Below are 24,838 nucleotides of genomic sequence, written 5' to 3'. Positions count from 1 at the left end.
AGCGCACCAGGGGCTGTCTGCCTAGAGTGCTTGTTTCGAAGCAGCGAAGGGCTGCGTGGCTGCAATGCGATGAAGCAAAAAGGCCTGAATCCCGGACACCAACTCGGTGTGGACATGCCGCTCACATGACAGCAGTTACAGATCATTTAACGTGGATACTCCAAACCCGCCCGAAATGTGAAATGTGGACATGCCCTGACTCCTATGACCTGGAAACTGGCTGCTGCTATCTGCTCAGGAAACCAACAGTGCAAAGACACCGGACAAAGGCGCCTGCCTGGACTCTGCCTGCTCCATTTGTTTCCCATCAAATTGGTCCCTCAGACCCAAACCCTCCTGGAGCACTCCAAAGCTGGGCCGGCCCATTTCCTTTCTCCTGCCTCCAGCTAGGGTTGTGCTGGTAATCTCCGCCCGTGTGGGCGTCCCCCTGCCAGACCTGCTGCTCAGCACAGAGAGGAAGCTGAAAGGGATGACTCTTTCCCAGTGTCATTGCCGCTTTGAACTCCTTCCACGCCTGCCTGGGAGCCTGTCTCCTTTCTCTGTGTTATCTGCAGATTGGAAACTCTTAGCTCATTGACCTCGATCTAGCTTATCCTGCTTCATCTATCACCTGATCAGCGCAGGGAAACCCTGGGTGGTGCCTCTGATATGGCTTTCAAAAGGCAAAAGCAGAACTGGAAAAGGTTCAGACAAAGGCAATAAAGATGGTCAGGAGCATGGAATGGCTTCAGTACAAGACAAGACTATAAAGATTCGGGCTGGTCATCTTAGAAAAGAGACCACTAAGTCATGACTGGCGTGGAAAAAGCCCGTGGAGAAGGATGATTTACCCTTTCCCACAATACAAAAACTGGGGGTCGCCTGATGAAATTAACAGGCGGCAGATTTAATGCAAACAAGAGGCAGTACTTCTTCATGCAACACCCTATTAACCTGTGGAAGTCATTGCTGTGGGATGTTGTGAAGGCCAAAGGTATAACTGGGTTTTAAAAGGAATTAAATAAGTTCTGGAGGATAGATTCTGCAACAGCTATGAGCCAAGGTGGTCAGGGAAGAACCCCATGCTCTGGGTGACCTTAAACCTCTGACTGCCAGAGGCAGGGAGGAGAAGATGGGGCTCGATAACTGCCCTGTTCTGTGCACCCCTCTGCAGGTCTGGTATGGGCCAGGGTCAGAGGCAGGATACTGGGCTAGATGGACGATTGGGCTGACTCAGTCTGGCTGGGGGGGCGGGTTGTTAGAAGTCTGGGTCCCAGTTCCCAGGTTTCTGGGTGACTCTGGCGAGCTGTGAGGTTTGACTCCTTCCTGGCCTCGCAGCTGAACACCCACAGGGCAAGAGGGGAGGAGGGGCTATTTAGGGAGCTGCAAAGGCTGTTTGCTCCTCATTTACAATGCCTTAGCTCAAGCACCAGAGCAAACAGGTGGGAGAAAATCTCTGTTGTTAGGAGTCAAAGGCCCTGCCCTCTCCAGGGAAGGGCTGAGAGGTGCCTGCAGGCATCTCGGGGGACCTCCAAGGGAGACCTCTGGCAAATAGGGGCACCAGCTGCATCTTGCTCAGGGGTCAGCAAGAAGCAAACCGCAACACGAACAAGAACCCAGATTTCATGTTGCCTCTTTCCACTGTAAATCCCCACCGTGTTCTGTGGCCACCCAGACTTTGGCCTAGCCTTCGGCATGAGCAGCATTCCTGCAGCAGGGTGGTGCCTAGGGGCTCTGGCTGAGAACTGGGCCTCCAGGCAGTGGGTGCTGCAGAGACCCTGACCGGGGGAGGGGGTCAGAGACCCTGTGGGCTGGGTGCTGCATAGACCCCGCTGGGGGGTCGGAGACCCACGCTGCGCAGAACCCGTGGTGAGACCCAGTCCCTGCCCTGGAGAGCTCAGTCCACATACACTCCCCTTTTCCCTGGGCCACTTGCAATTTGTGTAGGACTGTGCCCTTCTACTGAAGGGGGGGGAGACCCAGCTGGTGTCCCGGCCCCCCCTCCCAACACTCTGTTCCCACGGGCAGGCTCAGTAGCCTAGACCAGAAAATACCCTTGCAAACTCCACATGCGCCAGGCCCTGCTGAGTCGGCCAAAGACGGGCTGGCTTGGCTGGGCTCATTTGCTCTGGGAGCCGTCCTGCCTCCTTCATGGAACAGGGGAGGAAATGGGCCCAGTGCAGAGCTCCAATCGCAACCTAGGCACCCCCCCAGCTCAAAAACTAGCAAGGAGCAGCAGTGAGCGTGTGTCACGCGTGTGTGCATGGTCACGCGTGTGTGCATGCACCTGGGGAGGGGTGGTGTGAATTGGGGAGTGAGCAGGGCCTGATGCTGGTCTCACGCTCACCGTGGGAAATCCGGAGTCGTGGGGTTCACACCAGGGTCCGAGCAGGATCAGACCCACTGTATCTATTGGGGGGGTGGCTCGGATCCAACTGCTTAAGGGTCATTGGCAGCAAGTGGAGCCTAGCCGGGGGTGGGTGGGCTGTCAGGCTGCATCCTCCACCCCACCCCCACCCCCCTCCCACCCCCCGCAGGGAGGAATTAAACAGCTGCAGCTCGATGGGAAGTTGCATCCTGCCCCCATGCTGGTCCCCATGGGCTGGGCCCATCCCGTGGGCTGAGGCGGGCTGCCAGCAGTGGCATTGGAGCAGATTGTATTGGGGGGGACGGGGGGGTGCTGAAAGCCACTGATCCCTATATGTGACGGAAACCACTCCGAGCCAGGGTGCCCCCCCTCCCAGCACCCCTAGTTCCAGCACCCCTGGCTGCCAGAGTCCCGCGTGAGCTGGGCCGGCCAGCAGACAGGCGCTGGCAGGCTCATGGCTGGAGAAGCCTGGGGCTCAGGAAAGCTGAGTGGAACATTTCAGCCTGAAGGGTGCGGCACTGAAACCCGCAGGGTTGTTAAATCGAGCCTGCTGTGGCTCTGCTGACCTTTGTGTTGGGAGGGGTTGTTTGGCCCAGGGTTCTTGAGTCACGGGGTGGGGGGGAAATGAGCGAGGAATGGCAGCGAGGGAGGGGTCGAGAAACGCAGGCTTTTCACTCCAGGCCGGGAGAACGTTCGACAGGCTGGTTCCATCCCCGTGTGGAACAAACCCCAAACGTTGCTACACAAGGGCGTTGTTGCCCTCCAGCCAGCTCCAGTGCTCAGGTTGGCCCAATCAGCTCTCATGCTTCAGAGCTTGACGGCTTGCTGCAGGGGTCAGGAAGGCCCCATCTCTCATAAGGCCAGGAGTGTGTGTGTGTGGGGGGGTTTGTCACCGGCTGCCTGGGGGCAGGCACTCAGACTTCATGGTGTAATGCTACAGGGTGGGGTCCTGGGAGGAGATGCACGGACTGGGAGCAGGGGACATTGCTTGCAGTTGCACAGGTCTGTGGCCTCCTTCCACTATTACAGGGCAAGAGCAGACAGACGAGGGTGAGCGTGAGACCGGAGTGGCAGCACAGAGGCAGCAGAGTCTATGCGGAGCCCATCCCCCTGGCATCCAGCCTAGAGCCCTGTACCCAGGTAAGCACTGCCCGTCTGCTATCACTGAACGAGGACAGCAGGCTCCCTCACACAGAGCCTGCCGTGGCTTCCCTAGCTGTGAGCGTGGGCTGCTAACTCGTCCCCTCTTCATCGGGGCATGCAGGAGATGAGGCTCTGATGTTTGCAAAGAGCCGGGGGGCTGGGGAGTGGGGAAGGGTCGATACTGAGCAGTGCTAATGGGCGAAGCCTCAGCCGCGGGGTCAGTATCCTCAGCCCCAGGTCACGGGGGAAGAAGTTGAGGTGCAGAGCAGGGCGGGTTGGCCTACGGAGGGCCGCACGCCTCATTGCACGTGTGGCTGAGCTGACTTGGTTGCTGGCTCCAGGGAATGGCGTGAGCGCGGGTTCCTTGCAGCGGGGGGGCACCCAGGGTGCGCTGCCCGAACCCCTCACTTGGTCAACTGGGTCACGTGATGCTGGTTCTGCTCCCCGACTGGGTGGCCTTCACTTTGCAAATGACGTCGGCTTCCACCCAAAGCCAACTTCCTTTGTCTCGGGCGGGGTGGGGGAACTGGGGCGAGCTGACGATTCCTGGATCCCAAGGCCAGCAGTGATCAGCTGGCGTGACCCCGGGGTAGCACAGGCCTGCGGCTGTCCCTGAATGACCCCTAGAGCCGAGCGGTTAGAAAAACAGCCAGACTCGATGTAGAGAATCCGGCCTGACCGTGGGTAAATGATTCCAGAGACTGATCACCCTCTCTGTTAAAATGTGCACCGTGTCTCCGTTAACCCCCCACCCCCAATGCTCTCACAGAGCCACGAATAACGGGGCCCAAACAGGAAACCCAAGGGGAACCCGGGCTCCAGCACAACATGGTTGGCAAGTTGTGACCCTGTCTCCCCAGCACCAGCAGAGCCAGCCGAGGACCCAAGGGGGGAGAAGTTAAACAATAACTTGGGGGCAGGCTGCCAGGGAGAGATTTGCAGCTGCTGAGATTGAGAGTATGAGGCAGGGAGAGGCTGGACTGGGGCGGGGAGAGTGAAGTTGGTCCATATGCCCTTACCTTATCCATGGCTCATCCATGGCTCCCAGTTCATTATTCAAAGGTCAAAATTATCTGTAAAATATCACTGTCCGCTTCAATTGTTAGTAACTTTAGTTAGTAAATCGTTAGTCACAGCGGGCATCAACTTACCAGGCTTGAAAGTGAAACCAACACCTGGTTATGGGTTTATTTATTAATTAAATAAGCAAATAAGGAACTGGGCTGTGTCTGTCCTGTCTCACCCCACATGCCGTGGCCCCCGGGCTGTCAGGCCAGTCTGAAGGAGCTGGGACAAGGCTCTCCCGTACAGCTTTGTTGTGGGGCGTTGGGCCAGCTGGCCCGCCCCACCACAGCTCCATCTGGAATATGGCGTTTGACTAAGGAGCTGGCGTTTGGCTGGCTGGCTGTGATGAACTCGGTCACCCCAAGGGGCATGGCCCAGAGCTGTTACACCAGTTTGTTGTCGCTGAGACAAGGAACGCCCTGCCACGACATTGGTTTGGTGAGAACAGTTGTGGCCCATGTCCCCAGCCCTTCGCCCCCACCCCTCCCCAAAACACAGACACCCTTTAGCAGGGCAGATGGAGACCAGAGGTCCGGAGGGGGAAGCTGCGGATCCTATGCCTGCTGGCAGAGGGCCTTGGCGAGAGCTGTGTGTGTTTGTTCTCTGGCAGGGTTGTGTGGCTGGGCCCCTGAACAGGCCCGGTGAGACAGATCTGTGTGTGTCTCAGAGAGGGCCTTGGCGCCCGGACCCTAGGGGCGTTGAACCAAACCTGTGTTGAAAGTCTTGGTGCGGCTCTTCCCTCTGGTTTGTGAGGGTGGGGGTGAGCAGTGAGTCGATGGCCAGGTGCAGAGAAGTGGCGAACTGGGTGGATTTTGGTGGGAGTTTAGAGAGGCAGTCTGGTTCCTGTTCAAGCTCCAGCTCTACCCCAGCTCAGGATGAAGGAACAAGTGCTGTGGCTTGCCTGGGGTGTGTTTTCCTTTTTGCTGGAAGAGAGACCAGCTTTCCAGTCTCTGAACTACAAGCTGCTGGCCAGATTAGAGGAGAAAAGACACGGTCTGGAAGCAACACTGTGCAGCGTGAGAGAAAATGAACACAAACGTGCTCAGCGTAAGGCCTGGCCACCGAAGGAGGGGATCTCCCTCTCCTTCCTAATTTGAAAAGTCCCTCGTGGAATGAAGTGGAGAGCTTCTAGCCACTGCCAGAGTTCTCCAATTCCATCAAAGCCTATCAAGCCACATTGCTGCTGTACAAAAGACTCAACAAAAATCATAACCGTTTTTTTATATAGCTGTAACACAACTTGTGATAAATGTAGCCATTCTTCCTATACTTATCTGACCGAACACCCAACCAAAGTTCCTGTCGACTTCTTCATTGGTAACTGGCTTATAACTTTTGTGAAAACATCACAATTGGATTTGCAACAAATTGGCCAACTAAAAGCAAAAACACAACATAAAATGCGGGGGTGGATGTCAGACCAGAGATAAAGGTTCACCTCTGGGAGTGACGTCTTCATCTCTTGGTAACGAAACAGCAGTGGCAGGGACGTGTCACTTGGGGTGACCCAACACGAATTTTGCCACGCACAGTCAACCCCCGGCTCCTTACGGCCGTCGCACATACAAGATGAGGGTATGCATGCCACTGCGGCGCGTTGCACAGGCTGTTGGTCGTGGGCCATGTCCCTTGGGGTGACCCGAGATTTTTTTGGTCACGTGCAGCCAGTCAAACCCCAGCTCCTAACTGGATTATTTAATAAATAAATACATAATCATGTAAAGGTTGGTCACATTCAATCATCAGTTTGAGGAAGTTTCCAACAAATTACTGTTACACCGATATAGTGTCCAATAATATTGGCCTTTGCCTAAGTTGCTGGGAATAAAAACCCAACTTCAGCCTGGCAAGGAGGAGGAGGCAGAAGAGGGGGAAGTGGGAAGCAAAGAGGCAGCCCCCCCACTGTGCCCCCCACGGGCTGGGCCTGGCAGCCAGTGTGCAGACGAACACCCCGCCCAGCCCAGAGGTTGGCTCTTCCCAGGAGGGTGCATGGTGCCCTGTGTGGGGAACACGACTAATGGGCATCCGTGTGTCCCGAGATCCCGCCGTGCTAGGGGTCAGGGGCTCCCCAGCGCTATTGCCAGGTTTGTGGGTGAGAGGCAGGGTCTGGACGGGACAGTGGGGGGTGGGAGGAGGCAGCAGGTGGAAGCATGGGGGGAGGAGATGGGATGTGGGGGCAGAGTTTGGGAGCAGGGTCTCACTCTGTGTGTGGGGGGAAGGAGGCAGGGTGTGAGGGGCAAGGCCTCTGTGTGGGGGGAACTGTTGGTGTTGGGGGGAAGGAGGTACTGTCTCGATGGAGCAGGGTGTGGGGGGCAGGGTGTCTGATTGGGGGGAGGTCTCTGTGAGGGGTAGGGAGTTGGTGTGGGAGTTGGGAGGTGTGGGGCAAAGGGGTGGGGCTGGGGGGGTAGACAGGTCTCTGGGGGGCAGTGTGTGTGCATGGGGCAGGTTCTCTGAGGGGGGAGATGTAGGTCTCAGGGGCAGCGTGTGTGTGTGGAGCAGGGTCTCTATGGAAGCAGGGCTCTGGGGGGCAGGGTGGGGGGGTAGGCAGGTCGCTGTGGGGTCAGGGTGTGTGTGGGGCAGGGTCTCTAGGGGCCAGGATGTGGGGGGAGGGTGTGTGGGGTCAGGGTCTCTGGGGGGCCAGGGTGTGTGTGGTTCAGGGCTCTGGGAGGGCATCGGGTGTGTGGGGCAGGGTCTCTGTGGGACAGGATGTCATGGGGGCAGGTCTCTGTGGGTCAGGGCTCTGGGGAGGCATGGTGTGCGGGGGGCAGGGTCTCTGGGGGTCAGGGTGTATGGGGGGCAGGGTGTGTCGGTCAGGGTCTTTGGGGGGGCAGGATCTCTGGGGGGGCACGGTCTCTGTGGGGCAGGGTGTGTGTGTGGGGGTCACGGGGTGTGGGGCAGGGTTCCGTGTCTGCCCCCAGCCGGGAGCTCGCCGCCGCTGGGCAGAGCCGAACTTCGCGAGGGCTCGGGCGGGGGCTGGAGCAGTGCTAAGCCTGGCCCCTGGGCAAGCCGAGCCGAGCCGAGCCGGGCCGGGCCGGGGCTCCCGGGCACCCAGAGCTCCCCAGGGAGAGCCTGCCCCATGGCCTGCCCCTCGGGGGCCACCCTCAGCCCTGCCGGCACCGGGGGACCAGGGGCAGCCCCGGCAGGGGAATCCGTCCCCTGCCTATTGAACCGGGGGGCCTGCTCTCTGCTCTAACCCATTCCCCTCCCCTCCCCGAGCTGGAACAGAACCCAGGAGTCCTGGCTCCCCGCCCCTGCTCTACCCACTACACCCCACTCCGCTCCCCTCCCCTCCCAGAGCTGGGAACAGAACCCAGGAGTCCTGGCTCCAGCCCCCCACCCTAACCACTACACCCCACTCCCCTCCCAGAGCTGGGAACAGAACCCAGAAGTCCTGGCTCCTAGCCCCCCACCCCTGCTCTAACCCACTAGACCCACTCCCCTCCCAGAGCTGGGAACAGAACCCAGGAGTCCTGGCTCCTAGCCCCCCACCCCTGCTCTAACCCACTAGACTCCACTCCCCTCCCCTCCCAGAGCTGGGAACAGAACCCAGGAGTCCTGGCTCCAGCCCCCCACCCTAACCACTACACCCCACTCCCCTCCCAGAGCTGGGAACAGAACCCAGGAGTCCTGGCTCCAGCCCCCCACCCTAACCACTACACCCCACTCCCCTCCCAGAGCTGGGAACAGAACCCAGGCATCTGGACTCCCAGTCCTGAGTCCCCCTCTCCCGAAGGACCAAGGAGTGGGGGGTGGTGCTGAATCTGGCTGCGCAGTCCCTGCCCAGGTTGGCCGTGGGTCTGATGTAGCCGTGGGTGCTGTACCCACCTGGCAAAGGGGGCTCGCTTCCTGGGTCACCCACCCGTGTGCTGTGACCCTCTCCTGCCTGCGGGGGTCCAACTAACAGGCAGGGGCACTGCGCTGGCCTACAGCATGACCCCCCCACCTCTTGGGACTGGCGCTGCCCTTCAAACAGGGCCCCTGCTCCTTGTCTTGGGGATGACCCTCTTGGGGTGCCCACCCCAGCATTTGGAGCGGCCGGGCGAGGAGGAAACTCAGGGCAACTCGGGTCAGGTTCTGGGGAGGGTCCCAAGGGCAGATCCTCGCCACAGCAGGCTGGAACCTGTCCTAGGCAGCTAGGGGGGGCAGGAAGTGTGTAACTGGGGCTCACCCTACTCCCTTAGGGCTTTGAGGCTCCCCCATTATTGCTGGGGGGGGGTCTGCCTCTAGCCGACAGGGAGGGGGCCAGGGAGAGGGCACTGGCCCGGGACCCGTGTTCACTGCTTGGACGCCCTTTGACCCCTGACCCACAGGGCTGCCCCACATGTCACCCCCGGGAGGGCGGACTTAATGCCCCACACATAGTGCCGCAGCCCTGAAGGGGTTAACTGGGCCCAGCCTGGGGCCAGGTGTCTCCAGATTAACCTGTTGGGGGCTGCTGCGCTGCATTGAGCAGGGCCCGACCAAATTCACCCTCCATTTTGGTCCATTTCACGGTCATAGGATTTTAAAAATTGTAAATTTCATGATTTCAGCTATTTGCATCTGAAATTTCAGCGTGTTGTGACTGTAGAGGGCCTAACGCAAAAAGCAGTTGTGGGGGGGGGGGTGTCACGGAGTCCCTGGGCGATGCTCTGGAACTGCTCCCTACGAAGCCAGGCAGGACTCTGGGGCAGTCGCCTTCCTGTGAGCAACCTGTCTGCAGGACACACAGCTCACCCGGCTCCACCTTCCTGGGTCTGACCTCGGAGCATTCAGCATCCTCTGCCCCTCCGTGCGCTTCCCACAGCGAGTCCGCTCAGGCGGGGTCCTGGGGAAGCCAGAGGGTCCTGCCCCCCAACTCCGCAGTCAGACGGGACTCTCAGTCAGCCAGTAAAACAGAAGGTTTATTAGACGACAGGAACTTGGTCTAACACACAGCTTGTAGGTGCAGAGAACAGGACCCCTCAGCTGGGTCCATTTTGGGGGGCAGTGAGCCAGACAACCACGTCTGCCCTTCACTCCATGTCCCCAGCCAGCCCCAAACTGAAACTCTCTCCAGCCCCTCCTCCTCTGGGCTTTGTCCCTTTCCCAGGCCAGGAGGTCACCTGATTCCTTTGTTCTCCAACCCTTTAGCTCTCACCTTGCAGGGGGGAAGGGCCCAGGCCATCAGTTGCCAGGAAACAGGGTGTCGGCCATTCTCTGTGTCCAGACCCCTGCACACACCTGCCCTCTAGGGCTCTGCAATGATCATACACCCTTACCCCACCACCTAGATACTTAAGAACTGCCTAGGGGAAACTGAGGTACCCCCACACTATTCAGAGGAAACATTAAGAACAGTCCCACTTCGTCACAGGGGGGTCACAAGGTTATTGTAGGGGGGGTTGCAGTATTGCCACTCTTCTTTTTGTGCTGCTGCTGGCTGCCATCCGAGCTAGGCGGCTGGAGAGCGGTGGCTGATGGCGTCTTTGGAGCCTGCTAGCCCAAGCAAGGGTGTATGACAACCAGGGCAAAAAACTGCAGGGGGGGAGGTATATGGGGGAACCACGCCTTCCCAGCAACCTGCTAGCAGGCTGGGCTGTGGGGAGAGTGGGGTACTGGGGGCATCACACATCCCAGGGGCCAGAATAACCAAACCCTCTGCCTGCGGATCCTCCACCTCAGAGACTGCCCAAAGGCCACGGGTGAGGCAGGAGGTGGCCTTGAGCCAGACTTGGGCAAGGCCTCTGTGGTGGGGGGCAGGAGGAGCCGGGGGGGGTCTGTTTTTCTCTCATCACAAATTAACGAGGCAACCCACAAACCCAACATGCTGGTGGCCTCAGTGGGCAGCCGTTGGCAGCAGGAGGCTGCTGGGAAAGGGTAAGGACTCCTTCTCCAGCTCCCCTGCTCTGTAGCGTTATGGGGCGTCCCCAGCTCACTCCCCCCACCCCCAAATCTGCAGTGTGTGACGGGGCTGCCCCATATCTGGCCTGGCCTGGCCCGGCCCTGATGTGTGTCTCCCTGCCGGCACGCCACACCTCTATCTTCTCCCCCCCCCACAGGAAGTAGCCGGTGTTTTATTTCTCCTCTGTGTTTCCTGCTGGGCCCAGTGCCCTGCTGGGTCTGTGGCCAGCTCACACCTCTTGTCTGTTCCAGGAGCCTGGCCTTGCCGGGCGTGCCCGAGCCCTGCTGGGGAGCACCGTGTGAAGGAAGGCCAGGAGCTAACTGCACCCCCAGAGTGGCGTGTTCCCCCCAGCGGCCCTTGGAGCTGCCCCGGAGCTCAGCCCACGATGGCCATGCAGAACCTCTTGCAGCCGGAGTACCAGCCGGAGCCAGTGCCCCCCGCGGGCAGCTTGCCCGGCCTGACCAGCATGGTGCACTCCTTCCTGGGGCTGGTACAGCCAAATGCCTTCCCAGCCGGTAAGAGCATGGTGCGGGCATCCCCAGGCTGCCCCTCCTCCTCTCTCTGGGTTTCCCAGTGTGGGGCAGGGCAAGTGGCTGCAGCTCCCAGGCACTGATGTGTGGGGCAGGGAAGGGTCAGATCTAGGTTACTTGGGTCCCTTCAGGATCCCATTTGAAGAGCTGTTTTCAGCACCATCCACACATGTTCTCCCTCCGCTCCCTGCCCTGAATGTCCCCCAGGCCCTGTGTGGAACCCCAGATCTGTGTCTGCCACCCTGGCATTTGCTGCTCAGTGCTCCGCAGCTCGTTAGCCGAACGCATTATCACAGGAGGCAGCATGGCCCCATGCCCAGGACCTCAGGCTGGGGGGCCGGACTCCTGGATTCTATGCCTGGCTTGCTGGCTCTCGCTTGCTGCCGGAGCTTGGGCTGGTCATGCCCCTGCCCGTGCCTCAGTTTCCCCACCATTCGGATGGGATTGCGATGCATGTGTGCAAAGCGCCCTGAGATCTATGGAGCGCATGGAGCCTGCTGCAGGCTGAGCCCGAAGGCAGCGCGGGCTGGCAGCTCTGCATGGGGAGTGGCGCAATGCGGAGTGTAACAGACAGAAGGGCTGTGGTGTGGGTTACAACATCCCGCGGGAGGGATGTGCAGCCTGGTGGGGCTTGTTAAAGTGAACCAGTTACCACTGCCTCTTGGAGGGGACGTGGGGTGGGGGAGTCCCGAGGGACGGGAATGAAGGGAGGCTGGCAGGAGGCCATGACAGGGGCCAGTGGGGAAAGATTTGGGGTAGGGGACAAAGGGGGCACTGTGGATGGGGTCATTGATGGGAGATGAGGCAGAGACCCAGCTGGGCCAGAGGATGCATCTCAGTGAGACTCGTCTCCCCGCTGAGCCCTCCGCCCCTCGTTATCCGTGGGGCCGTGGGGGAGTCCCAGGAGGTGCTGTTCCCCGGAGGCAGCGAGCTGCGCTCAGCCTCAGGAGTGTTGCATTGGGGGTGGGTTTGTGATGCAGACTAGTTTTGGGGGAGCCATTTCAAGGGGCAGGAGAGTTCGCTCTGCCTTCGTTTATCTGGCCAGAGCCGGTTCTGGGGGCAGATTTGCTCCGTGGGAGCTGGGCCCTGGCGTTGAGCTGAGAGTCCTGAGAGCAGGGGGTGGCCTGCGCACGGTTTGTGACCACGTCTGCCTCAGCAGTGGTGCATAGAGTGTCAGTGAATGGGTTGCACAACAAATATACCCAGACTTCAGGTCACCGATTTCACCTGCAAGGCCTCGAGACCCGCTCTCCCTTGGCGGGGGCTCTGTAAAGCACTCTGGGACCCAGTCTGAATGACAGGCTGGCCCCAAAGCCCTCCGTCATGAGTGGGGCCTGCGGGCTGGGGCCCTAGAGCCGGCTTGCGCGGACACCTCCTGCCGCCCCGCGCTGTCGCTGGCATCTGGCCCTGAGGGGTGAGTTGTGTTGTGCTCTGGGTCAGAGCAGTGTGTCTACACGGGGCGTGATCAGGGGCCTTCCTGGTATTCTCAGGACTTGTATGTGACAGTTTATTGTTTATCTCTGTCCATTACAAGGAAAAAGGGGTAAACAGGGAGGGGGCAAAGTTTGCAGACGATACAAAGCTACTCCAGATAGTTAAATCCAAAGCAGACTGCGAAGAGGTACAAAGGGATCTCGCTAAACTGGGTGACTGGGCAACAAGAGGTATGCAGCGGTGTGGAAGCTGGGTGGGTCCCAGGATATTAGAGACACCAGGTCGGTGAGGTAATATCTTTTACTGGACCAGGTTCTATTGTGATTCACCAACCGAAGGTGCAGTAAAAGCTGTGACCTAACCACCTTGTCCCTCGGCAGGAGAACGGCATCGGCAGATGAAATTCAATGTTGATAAACACAGACAAAATCCCCACTATAAGTACAAAATTGTGGGATCTAAATAAGCTCAAGAGAGACATCTCAGCGTCATCATGGATCGTTCTCTGAAAACATCCACTCAATGTGCAGCTTCCTTCAAAAAAGCAACCAGCATGTTAGGAACTATTAGGAAAGGGATAGATCAAAAACCAGAAAATATCGTAATGCCACTGTAGAAATCCAGGACACGCCCACACCATGAACACTGCGTGCAGTTCTGGTGGTCCCGTCTCAAAAACGATACATTAGAATTGGAAAAAGTACGGAGCAGGGCAACAAAAGTGATTAGGGGCTGGAACAGCTTCCATATATGGGGAGATTAATAAGACTGGGGCTGTTCATCTTGGCAAAGAGACAACTAAGGGGGGTGTGTGATCGAGGGCTATAAAATCGTGACTGGGGGTGGAGCCAGTGACCAGGGAAGTGTTATTTACCCCTTCACGTAACACAAACCAGGGTCACCGCATGGAATGAACAAGCAGCAGGTTTAAAACAAACACAAGAAAGTACTTCTGAGCAGTCAGCCCATGGAACTCGTTACCAGGGGATGTTGTGAGGGTCAAAATTATAACTGGGTTCAGAAAAGAACTAGATCAGTTCCTGTAGGACAGGTCCAGCAATGGCTATTAGCCAGGATGGGCAGGGAAGCAACTCCATGATCTGTGTGTCCCTAGCCTCTGTTTGCCAGAAGCTGGGAGGGAACGACAGGGGATGGGTCACCTGATGATTCCCTGTTCTGTTCAGTCCCTCTGGGGCACCTGGCATTGGCCACTGTCGGCAGACAGGATCCTGGGCTAGATGGACCTTGGGTCTGACCCAGTCTGGCCGTTCTTACGTCCCATGAGGCTTGTTTCATCCCATCATCCAGCTGCTTTTGGTGACCCAGCCGGTGATATTTTCTAAGCGCGCTCTGGCCGGGATCCTGGGCTAGAGACACTGTTGGTGTGACCCAGTTTGGCCATTCTTCCGTTCTCCCCTGGCAGCTGCCAGGATTGGGCTCCTCTCTGCAGAGCCTGAACTGAGTTTGTGAGTCAGTAGCGGGTGGGGTCCTGAGGGGAGCACCCAGACCAGCTCTGTCATAAACTCATAGAATCTCAGGGTTGGAAGGGACCTCAGGAGGTCATCTAGTCCAACCCCCTGCTCAAAGCAGGACCCATCCCCAATTTTTGCCCCAGATCCCTAAATGGCCCCCTCAAGGATTGAACTCACAACCCTGGGTTTAGCAGGCCAATGCTCAAACCACGGAGTTATCCCTCCCTCTGTCCCTTGCTGACTTGGCGAGCCAGCTGGAAGGAGCTGGGAATCCTTCATCTCCGAGTGCAGGACTCTCTGGTCTGCTTTGAGCCACTGCAGGAAGATCTGCGTGGTGACAGCCTACCAGCCCCTGTTAAAGCACAGACCTGGGAGCCAGGACTCCTGGGTCGCATGCCACACTCACTCTGCGGGCTGGGGCGAGTCGCATGGGGCCGATTTTTCCAAAGTGTCTACTGAATTTGGGGCCCCTGGGGAGCTGCAGAGCTCACAGCGCCAGCGGGTCCTGCTGGCCAGAGATGGTTTGTGGGGCCCAGCCTCTCTGAGAGTCAGGCCCCTTTGTTAGGGGTCTCAGCTTGAGCACCCGAGGTCAGTGAAAACTCTGGCTTCGGGCTCTCTGTGCCTCCGTTTCTCTGCTCTGTAAAACGAGGATAATGAGTCTTCCCCATTTGTAATGCACGCAGATGTGGGCCAGTGATGGAGAGGGGTGACCTGTGTCTAGTGTGGGTTGTGGGGGAGACTGCCTAGGAAAGCCAGAGGGTGCAGGCAGTGGGGTTGCTGATTCTTCCCTGTGAGCCAGTGCCCAGGGGGTGCTGGAGGGATCATCTCTCAAAGGAGCCATACGACCAAGGTCCTGGCTGCTTGTGGTGAGCTAAGATCCTAGAGCGACTAGCCCTGGTGTCTGCCCAGACCGGTCCTTCTGCACCAAGCACGGGAGACGCTTTCGCTTCCGGCTGCTGGGTGCTGCTAAACAGCTGCCATGTTCCGCCCCCAGGGTGTCTGCACCGCACTGGAAGGTGAAGCAATCATGACACACAGTTCGGAAAGTGCTCTGGTTCCGCCAAACCACATAACCCCTGACCCAATCTGGACCGGTTCCCCTGCTTTTTGCAAGGGCCTGAGGTGCTTTTGTTTGCTCCCTTTTCCTCCCCTGAGCTTGTGTTTCCTTGTCACCCCTTTGGACCTCCTGTTTGTTTTGTAGTTTGCAAACAAGCCATCTGGTTCTTGGCAGTGACCTGACTTGTTTGATTTCATGGTTTGTTTCCGGCTGCCGCACAGGTGTGACGGTGTGGGGCTGTGCCCTGGAGAGCTTGCCAAATACATAGTGGGTCTGGGGAAAGCAGAACAGGGGAAGGAAACCAGTCCCAGCTGGAAAGGGAGGAGTTCATGCAGTTTGGAATTAGGGCTGTGGGTTTGCCAGGCCTGGCTGGATGCTGGAAATGCACTCGCGAGAGAACATCCTCTGGATATGCCCCAGCAGGATGGTGTCCCTGGTGCCCATTGTGGTGGGGTGAGCCCGGCCCATGTCTGTACATCAACCCCTGGGAAAGAGACTGTCAGCTGAGGTGCTCACAGCCCAGCGTGGCCGGGGGACGTGATCCCCACTGCAGTCCTGTGATTTCTGCTTTCCACAGGGACAGATGGCACCCCCAGTCCCTGCACCCCGTACGCTGCACTGGGTCAGCACTGACTGCGAGGGGAGAGCGCCCCCTGCTGAGCCCCACCCCACTCCCTGCAGCACAGCGCCCCCTATCCTTGCAGTAGGGTCAGCGCTGACTGCGAGGGGAGAGCGCCCCCTGCTGAGCCCCACCCCACTCCCTGCAGCACAGCGCCCCCTATCCTTGCACTAGGGTCAGCGCTGACTGTGAGGGGAGAGTGCCCCCTGCTGAGCCCCACCCCACTCCCTGCAGCACAGCACCCCCTATCTTTGCACTAGGGTCAGCGCTGACTGCGAGGGGAGAGCGCCCCCTGCTGAGCCCCACCCCACTCCCTGCAGCACAGCGCCCCCTATCCTTGCACTAGGGTCAGCGCTGACTGCGAGGGGAGAGCGCCCCCTGCTGAGCCCCACCCCACTCCCTGCAGCACAGCGCCCCCTATCCTTGCACTAGGGTCAGCGCTGACTGCGAGGGGAGAGCGCCCCCTGCTGAGCCCCACCCCACTCCCTGCAGCACAGCGCCCCCTATCCTTGCACTAGGGTCAGCGCTGACTGCGAGGGGAGAGCGCCCCCTGCTGAGCCCCACCCCACTCCCTGCAGCACAGCGCCCCCTATCCTTGCACTAGGGTCAGCGCTGACTGCGAGGGGAGAGCGCCCCCTGCTGAGCCCCACCCCACTCCCTGCAGCACAGCGCCCCCTATCCTTGCACTAGGGTCAGCGCTGACTGCGAGGGGAGAGCGCCCCCTGCTGAGCCCCATCCCACTCCCTGCAGCACCAGCCTTTTGCTCAGCAGTGTCCCTGCCACACAAACCCTTCTGCCCTCGAGCTCCGGGTCGTAAGGAGGGAGGGGCCGGGGTGACCAGGACCCGGGGGGAGAAGTGAGAGCACCAGGGAGCAGGGGACCCTCCTGCTGGAGAGGGGGACCTGGGCTGGGGCTCGCTGGGGGAGGCAGTGCTGCCATGGCTCGGGGCTCTGTGCCGTGGATCCTGGGCAGCCTGACCCAGCTGACCCGGACCAGCCATGGGCGTTTAGTGCAGTGTTGACGTAACCAGGGATTGTCCCTGAGAGTCCTGCTCCAGTGTGACGCAGCAGGGAGGGGGAGTGTTGAGCTGGGAATGTGGCAGGGGGGTTTCCCTGGGGATGGGAGACCTGAGAGCCTGTCACCTGAGCCAGGAGGGGGAGGGGGAGGTAACACCTCTGCCCAGGAATGTGGACAGAGGCTGCAGGAGGGAGCCTGCTGGGGGGGGGTTTGTTTTCACTTTTGTGCTGGGTGGTGGAACGCAGGGAACCCCAAGTCTGGGGTCTAAGCTCCCTCCCCACAGAAGGACTGGACTGAGGGGTCCTGGTTGTACCCACAAGCTCTGTTTTGGACTGTGTTCCTATTGTCCAATAAACCTTCTGCTTTATTGGCTGGCTGAGAGTCACAGTGAATCCCAGGAAGAGGGGTGCAGGGCCCGGACTCCCCCACACTCTGTGTCAACTGGTGGCAGTGGTGGGACCTGCTGCACCCCATGGACGGTGCTTCCTGCAGTAAGTGATTGGGGAGCAGTAAAATGAAGGGGGATTGACGGGGACCAGGTGTGCTGAAGATTCAGAGAGAGACGGTTTCAGGGGGTGGGTAAACCCTGGCAGTGTGTGACCCGAGAGAAGGACTCTTGCAGAAACAGGGTCCCCCGGGGGATTGCAGTGAGCGGTCCCAGGGGCGGAGGAGTCTGCAGCTCGACCCTGGCAAAGAGGCGGTGACCTCAAGAAGGACTGGCACCCACGGGGTTCTTCCTGGAAACCGTGGAAAGCTGCCCGGCCTGCGAGTGGCCAGCAGGGAGATGTACGCTAAACGCCTGAAGAGCGACCTGGTGGAGCTGTGCAGGCAGAGGGGGCTGCACATCGGGAGGTCCACCAAGGAACAGCTGATTGTCCAGTTGGAGGAGAGGGATTGCTTGGATGACCTGATCCCTGTCCCTGAGGGAAGGCGCCCGGTGGACGCAGCGTGGGCCCTGGGGCCTAACCGGGCTGGGAGGGGTCAGACTGCTGCTGAGGACATCCTGAGACCCTTCCTACCTATGCCTGGGGGAGGGGTTGGGGGAAGCCCAGCGAATACCGAGGGCACCCTAACCCCGGCAGCCGGCAGGGGATCCTCCCGGCAGAGCTCCCCATCCCTGGAGCGGATGCGGCTGGAATGGGAGAGGGAGATGAAATGAGGGAGCTGGAGGATCATGAAAAACAACGTCAACATGAGCAGGAGGAGAAGGAGAAACAGAGGCAGCATGAAGAGAAGCAGAGACACCATGAGCTGGAGCTGGCCAGGCTGAGGAGCAGTGGGGCCCCGGCTGCGGTGAGTGAGGGGGGACCCAAGACTGCAAGGAGCTTTGATAAGTGCTTCCTGGCCCAGCATAAGGAGGGGGAGGACATAGATAGCTTCCTGACGGCCTTTGAGAATGCCTGCGAGTTGCACAGGGTTGACCCCGGAGACAGGCTCCAGTTTCTCACCCCCTTACTGGACCCCAAAGCCGTGGAGGTGTACAGCCGGATGACAGGGCCGGAGGCAGGGGACTATGAACTGTTCAAACAGGCCCTGCTCCGTGAGTTTGGGCTGACCCCCGAGATGTACCGGAGAAGGTTCCAGAGTCAGCGTAAAACGCCTGAGGTCACCTACCTACAACTGGTCAACCGGATGCAGGGGTATGCCCGCAAGTGGACAGCTGGGGCCCAAGCTAAAGAGGACCTGCTTGACCTAATCGTACTGGAGCAACTGTATGAACAGTGCCCTTCTGACCTGAGGCTGTGGTTGGTGGACAAAAAGCTCGAGAACCCCCAGCACGCAGGGCAGCTGGCTGATGAGTTTGTGAACAGTCGGTCAGGGGGTAGTAGGAAGGAGTCCCAAAAGAACAGGCCCTGTCATAAAAATAAAGGGAAGGGTAAACCCCTTTGAAATCCCTCCTGGCCAGGGGAAAGCTCCTCTCACTTGTAAAGGGTTAAGAAGCTAAAGGTAACCTCGCTGGCACCTGACCAAAATGACCAATGAGGAGACAAGATACTTTCAAAAGCTGGGAGGAGGGAGAGACACCATGTCAAGGTTCCCCCCCGACTCTGAACTCTAGGGTACAGATGTGGGGACCTGCATGAAAAACCTCCTAAGCTTATCTTTACCAGCTTAGGTCAAAAACTTCCCCAAGGTACAAAATATTCCCCCCGTTGTCCTTGGACTGGCCGCTACCACCACCAAACTAATACTGGTTACTGGGGAAGAGCTGTTTGGACGCGTCCTTCCCCCCCAAAATACTTCCCAAAACCTTGCACCCCACTTCCTGGACAAGGTTTGGTAAAAAGCCTCACCAATTTGCCTAGGTGACTACAGACCCAGACCCTTGGATCTTAAGAACAATGAACAATCCTCCCAACACTTGCACCCCCCCCTTTCCTGGGAAATGTTGGATAAAAAGCCTCACCAATTTGCATAGGTGACCACAGACCCAAACCCTTGGATCTGAGAACAATGAAAAAGCATTCAGTTTCTTACAAGAAGACTTTTAATAAAAAATAGAAGTAAATAGAAATAAAGAAATCCCCCCTGTAAAATCAGGATGGTAGATATCTTACAGGGTAATTAGATTCAAAACATAGAGAACCCCTCTAGGCAAAACCTTAAGTTACAAAAAAGATACACAGACAGAAATAGTTATTCTATTCAGCACAATTCTTTTCTCAGCCATTTAACGAAATCATAATCTAACGCATACCTAGCTAGATTACTTACTAAAAGTTCTAAGACTCCATTCCTGGTCTATCCCCAGCCAAGACCCAGCACACAGACAGACACAGACCCTTTGTTTCTCTCCCTCCTCCCAGCTTTTGAAAGTATCTTGTCTCCTCATTGGTCATTTTGGTCAGGTGCCAGCGAGGTTACCTTTAGCTTCTTAACCCTTTACAGGTGAGAGGAGCTTTCCCCTGGCCAGGACGGATTTCAAAGGGGTTTACCCTTCCCTTTATATTTATGACAGGCCCCCCCCCCCCCAATGCAGAGAGAGAGTCACCATGGGGCCTCCCAGCGGGGAAATAGGGAGAACCCCCTCCCAAGGGGAACGCCTGGCGTCGGGCCCCTCCGACCCGGTTGAGGGGACCAATGTGACCTGAGCTGCTATCACTGTGGCCAGAGAGGCCACGTATGGACCCGGGGACCCAGGCTCAGGGACAGACTGAGCGGACTCAACCTACCCAGGGTTAACTGGGTAGGGACCCAGCTGGACGAGGGGCAGACGGCCCAGGCAAGGGGGGCTGACAGCTTACCATCTGCTCAGGAGGGAAGAGTACCCCAGGCCAGCTCCGCCAGAGGGCTGGAGGCTCTGGACTCAGGGTGCTCAGTTTACAGGGTGGGCGCGGGGCTGTCCCTCCGGAGAGAGTGCCTTGTTCCCTTGGAGGTGGATGGGAGGAAGGTCAATGGATACTGGGATCAGGGCGCGGAGGTGACGCTGGCCCGGCCTGAGGTGGTGGCCCCAGATCGGGTGGTGCCCAACACCTACCTGACCCTGACGGGGGTGGGTGGGACTCCATTCAAGGTGCCCGTGGCAAGGGTACACCTGAAATGGGGGGCCAAGGAGGGCCCTAAGGAGGTGGGGGTGCACCACCATTTGCCCACTGAGGTGTTGATGGGGGGGCCTAGAGGACTGGCCAAGCAACCCCCAGAACGCCCTGGTCATGACCTGTAGCCAGAGCTGGCAAGAGGTACTGCGCCCCAACCTCGGGGAGGGTACCACATAGGAGGCGCAGGACCCTACCCGGGCGGGGAGTGAGCGCCAAGGGGCACGGCTCAGAGAGGCGGAGGCCTCAGACCTGGCCACTGAGGGGGAACCGGGCCCCATCCCTTCCCCAGCCGCTGAGTTCCAGGCCGAGTTGAGGAAAGATCCCTCCTTGCGGAAGCTCAGGGACCTGGCCGACCTCAGTGTGGGATGGACCATGAGGAGAGGCTGCCAGGAGAGGTTCCTGTGGGAGAAGGGGTTCCTGTACCGAGAATGGGCTCCCACAAGGGAAGTAGAGTCCTGTGGGATCAGGAGGCAGCTGGTGGTCCCCCAGAAGTATCACCGCAAGCTCCTGTACCTGGCCCATGACATCCCCCTCGCAGGGCACCAGGGAATCCGGCGCACCCGGCAGAGGTTGCTACAGAACTTTTACTGGCCCGGGGTCTTTACCTCTGTCCGGCAGTATTGCCGATCCTGTGATCCCTGTCAGAGGGTGGGGAAGGCCCGGGACAAGGGGAAAGCGGCTTTGAGACCTTTGCCCATCATAGAGGAGCCTTTCCAGAAGGTGGCCATGGACATCGTGGGGCCTCTCAGCAAGACGACCCGGTCGGGGAAGAAATACATTCTGGTGGTGGTAGATTTTGCCACCCACTACCCCGAGGCAGTGCCCTTAGCTTCCATTGAAGCAGACACCGTGGCAGATGCGCTCCTGACCATTTTCAGCCGAGTGGGGTTCCCCAAGGAAGTCTTGACAGACCAAGGCTCCAACTTCATGTCGGCCCTGCTCCGGTGCTTGTGGGAGAAATGTGGGGTCCGGCACAACTGGGCCTCAGCTTATCACCCCCAATCCAACAGGCTAGTGGAGAGGTTCAATGGGACGCTAAAGATGATGCTGAAAACCTTTATGCACCAGCACCCGCAGGATTGGGACAAGTACTTACCTCACCTGCTGTTCGCGTACAGGGAGGTGCCCCAGGAGTCTACCTGATTTTCGCCTTTCGAACTGTTATATGGAAGGAGGGGGAGGGGCCCCCTGAACCTGATGAGAGACGAGTGGGAGGGGAAGGCCACTCCCGATGGAGAGTCAGTGGTGGAGTATGTCCTGATCTTCCGAGAGAGACTGGCTGAACTCATGGGCCTGGCCAGGGAGAATCTGACCAGAGCCCAGAAGAAGCAGAAGGTCTGGTATGACCGCAGGGCACGGGCCCATGCCTACGCCACCGGGGATCCGGTGATGGTTCTCATCCCCGTGAGAAAGAACAAACTACAGGCCGCCTGGGAGGGCCCTTTCAAGGTCATCAAGCAGCCAAACGAGGTAAACTATGTGGTGGAGCTGTCTAACCGGGCGCACCACCACCGGGTGTACCATGTGAATATGATGAAGCCATATTATGCCAGGGGGAATGTGGTGTTGGCTGTGTGTGGACATTGGGAGGAGCAGGGAGATGACCCTTTAGTAGATCTATTCCCTGGGACCAGAGCTGGTTCCCCACTGGAAACAGTTTCCCTCTCGGACCAGCTAACCCCTGCCCAGCAAGCTGAGATCAGGGGGGTGCTGCATCTGTACCGACAGCTGTTTTCCAACCAGCCTGGACGCACTAATCTGACTGTCCACCGGGTGCAGACAGGGTTGCACCCGCCAATAAGATGCTCCCCTTTCCGAGTCACAGGGAAAACTGCTCAGGACCTGGAAAGAGAGGTCCGGGACATGCTGGCTTTGGGGGTGATCCAGCCATCTGCCAGCCCTTGGGCCTCACCCGTGGTGCTGGTCCCCAAAAAGGACGGGTCGATCTCGTTCTGTGTGGACTATGGGAAGCTCAATGCCATCACTGTATCGGATGCCTACCCCATGCCCAGGCCTGATGAGCTCCTAGACAAGCTGGGAGGAGCTCGGTACCTTACCACCATGGACCTTACAAAGGGCTACTGGCAAGTGCCGCTGGATGCAGATGCCCGGCTGAAATCGGCCTTTATCACCCCTCTGGGGCTCTACGAGTTCCTGACCCTGCCTTTCGGCCTCAAGGGAGCGCCGGCCACCTTCCAGCGCCTGGTGGACCAGCTACTGAGGGGGATGGAGAGTTTTGCTGTGGCGTATATTGATGACATCTGTGTCTTTAGCCAGATCTGGTAGGACCACGTGTCCCAGGTTAGACAAGTGCTGGACCAACTCCAGGGGGCTGGGCTGACTGTAAAAGCGGAGAAGTGCAAGGTGGGGATGGCAGAAGTATCTTACCTGGGCCATCGGGTGGGGAGCGGCCGCCTAAAGCCAGAACCAGCCAAGGTGGAGGTGATCAGAGACTGGCCCGCTCCCCACACCAAAAAGCAGGTCCAAGCCTTTATTGGGATGGCAGGATACTACCGAAGATTTGTGCCCCACTTTAGCGCCATAGCCACCCCCATCACGGAGCTATGCAAGAAGGGGAAGCCAGACAAGGTGGTCTGGACCGAGCAGTGCCAGGAGGCTTTCCGGGCGCTGAAGGAGGCTCTGGTCAGTGGCCCAGTTCTGGCAAACCCAGACTTTGACAAGCCCTTTGTGGTGTTCACCGACGCCTCCGACACGGGACTGGGGGCTGTGTTAATGCAGGAGGATGAAAAGGGGGAGAGACACCCCATCGTGTACCTGAGCAAGAAGTTGCTACCCCGGGAGCAACACTACGCGGCCATCGAGAAGCAGTGACTGGCCATGGTGTGGGCCCTCAAGAAACTAGAGCCCTATCTCTTCGGGCGACACTTCACCGTGTACACCGACCACTCTCCCCTGACCTGGCTGCACCAGATGAAAGGAGCCAACGCCAAGCTCCTGAGATGGAGCCTGCTCCTGCAGGATTACGACATGGACGTGGTCCACGTGAAGGGAAATGCCAACCTGATAGCGGATGCGCTGTCCCGGAGAGGAGGCCCTGAACTTCCCCAGGTCACTGGTCAGAGTGACCCCGCTCAGTTCAGTCTCGAAGGGGGGAGAGATGTGATGCAGCAGGGAGGGGGGAGTGTTGACCTGGGAATGTGGCAGGGGGGTTTCAATGGGAGACCTGAGAGCCTGTTATCTGAGCCAGGATGGGGATGGGGGAGGTGACACCTCTGCTGGGGGAACTGGACAAAGGCTGCAGGAGGGAGCTGGCTGGAGGGGGTTTAGTTTCAGTTTGGTGCTGGGTGGTGGAATGCAGGGAACTCCAGGGCTGGGGTCTAAGTTCCCTGCCCCCCCAGAAGGACTTGACTGAGGGGTGCTGGTTGTACCCACAAGCTCTGTTTTAGACTGTGTTCCTATTGTCCAATAACCCTTCCGCTTTACTGGCTGGCTGAGAGTCACGGTGAATCCCAGGAAGAGGGGTGCAGGGCCCGAACTCCCCCACACTCTGTGACATCCAGCATGGCCCCGGATTCCTGGGCTCGAAGCAGGAGTTGCTGGGTGAATTCTCGGGCCTGGGTCATGCGGCCAGTTGGACTGGGGCAGGCAGGCGGGGGGCAGGACAGTCCCTTTGGGCTGTGGCATCTCTGGGGTGCTAACTTCCCTCTTTGCTCCTTTCCCCAGAACTCCTCACCAACTTGATCCAGCAGAAAAATGACATTATGGACCCTGCCGTGTACAAAGAGGTGAGGGCCCTGGCGGGGCCACGGGGAAGGGCATGGGGCAAGGCCCCCCCACAGGCACCGAGGGAGAAGGTCCCTGTCAGGGCTTAGTGGGGACTCTGAGGTCAGCCATGCCCCAAGTGATGTCCCTTTTCCCCCCCCCGCCCCTCTCCCAGCGATGCCATCCATGCTGCAGACAGGGACAGCAGGCTGGAGCGCTTTGAAAGAATCAAACCCCAAGGCACGCTGCCCAATTCGAAAGCCCGGCGGCCTGGCCAGGTTTCAGAGCCGGTGACTCCTTTCTGCCTCCCCAAATCCTTGGGCCTTCCCCGCAGTGTCGCTCCTTCACCGCCTGCCCTAGGCTGCCACGCTCCGGCCCAGAGGCAGCTGCCTTTCTGTGGGCAGGCGTGACGCCCAGGGCCGCGGGCCCTGCTGGGATGGACGTTGCTAATGCTGGTGCTCTCGCCCTAGGTGCTGGTTTATGAGGTGGGCTTCCTGGTCTGCACGGCCATCGGCCTCCTCTTCATCGTCCTCATGCCCCTGGTCGGCTTTTGCTTCTGCTGCTGCCGCTGCTGTGGGAACTGCGGGGGGACGATGTACCAGAAACAGAGCAAACGCACGGGCTGCCAGCGCAGGACGCTCTTCCTCTCGGTGCTGCTGGTCACCACCCTCCTCCTGTGAGTGCCGCGCTCTGGCCCAGCACCTCTGCGGCCTCATTTCAGCGCAGAGCCCGAGCCTCGCGGGCTCTTGCATTGCTGCCTGGCCCTGCATTGCTGGCCCCATGGGGGGCAGGGGGGGCAGTTACCCTGTATATGGAGGGGGGTTGGGTAGGGCTCTGGATGACCAGGCATTACTAACCCCCTCTGAGCTAGGCAGATCCCTGGGTCCCCAGGCTGGCCTCGTCCACCGGCTCCGGTCATCTCTTCTCGCACACTGCGGTGGCCTGGGCCAGCTACTCTAACCCCCCCAGTCCACCCGGCTGTGCTGTGTTGTTGCCCTTTTGGAAGAAGTTTCCTCCTGGCGCCCAGCT

The 24,838-nt window shown here is 58.9% G+C and overlaps 1 protein-coding gene across 1 annotated transcript in view; it reads left to right on the top strand.

Annotated features, from left to right (window-relative positions):
• The first annotated feature begins 10,803 nt into the window (after positions 1 to 10,803).
• Positions 10,804 to 24,838, top strand: part of LOC144267222 (prominin-1-A-like) — a 37,975-nt gene continuing 23,940 nt past the window's right edge. The window contains exons 1-3 of the mRNA XM_077820918.1: positions 10,804 to 10,933; positions 23,771 to 23,832; positions 24,280 to 24,485. Coding sequence (XP_077677044.1) covers positions 10,804 to 10,933; positions 23,771 to 23,832; positions 24,280 to 24,485 — 398 coding nt within the window. The remainder of the gene's footprint in view (positions 10,934 to 23,770; positions 23,833 to 24,279; positions 24,486 to 24,838) is intronic.

This window comes from Eretmochelys imbricata, chromosome 7 (genome assembly GCF_965152235.1).
Source record: "Eretmochelys imbricata isolate rEreImb1 chromosome 7, rEreImb1.hap1, whole genome shotgun sequence".
Taxonomy (NCBI): Eukaryota; Metazoa; Chordata; order Testudines; family Cheloniidae; genus Eretmochelys; species Eretmochelys imbricata.
The sequence above is the reverse complement of the archived record's forward strand: the minus strand, read 5'-3'. Positions and strand labels throughout refer to the sequence as shown.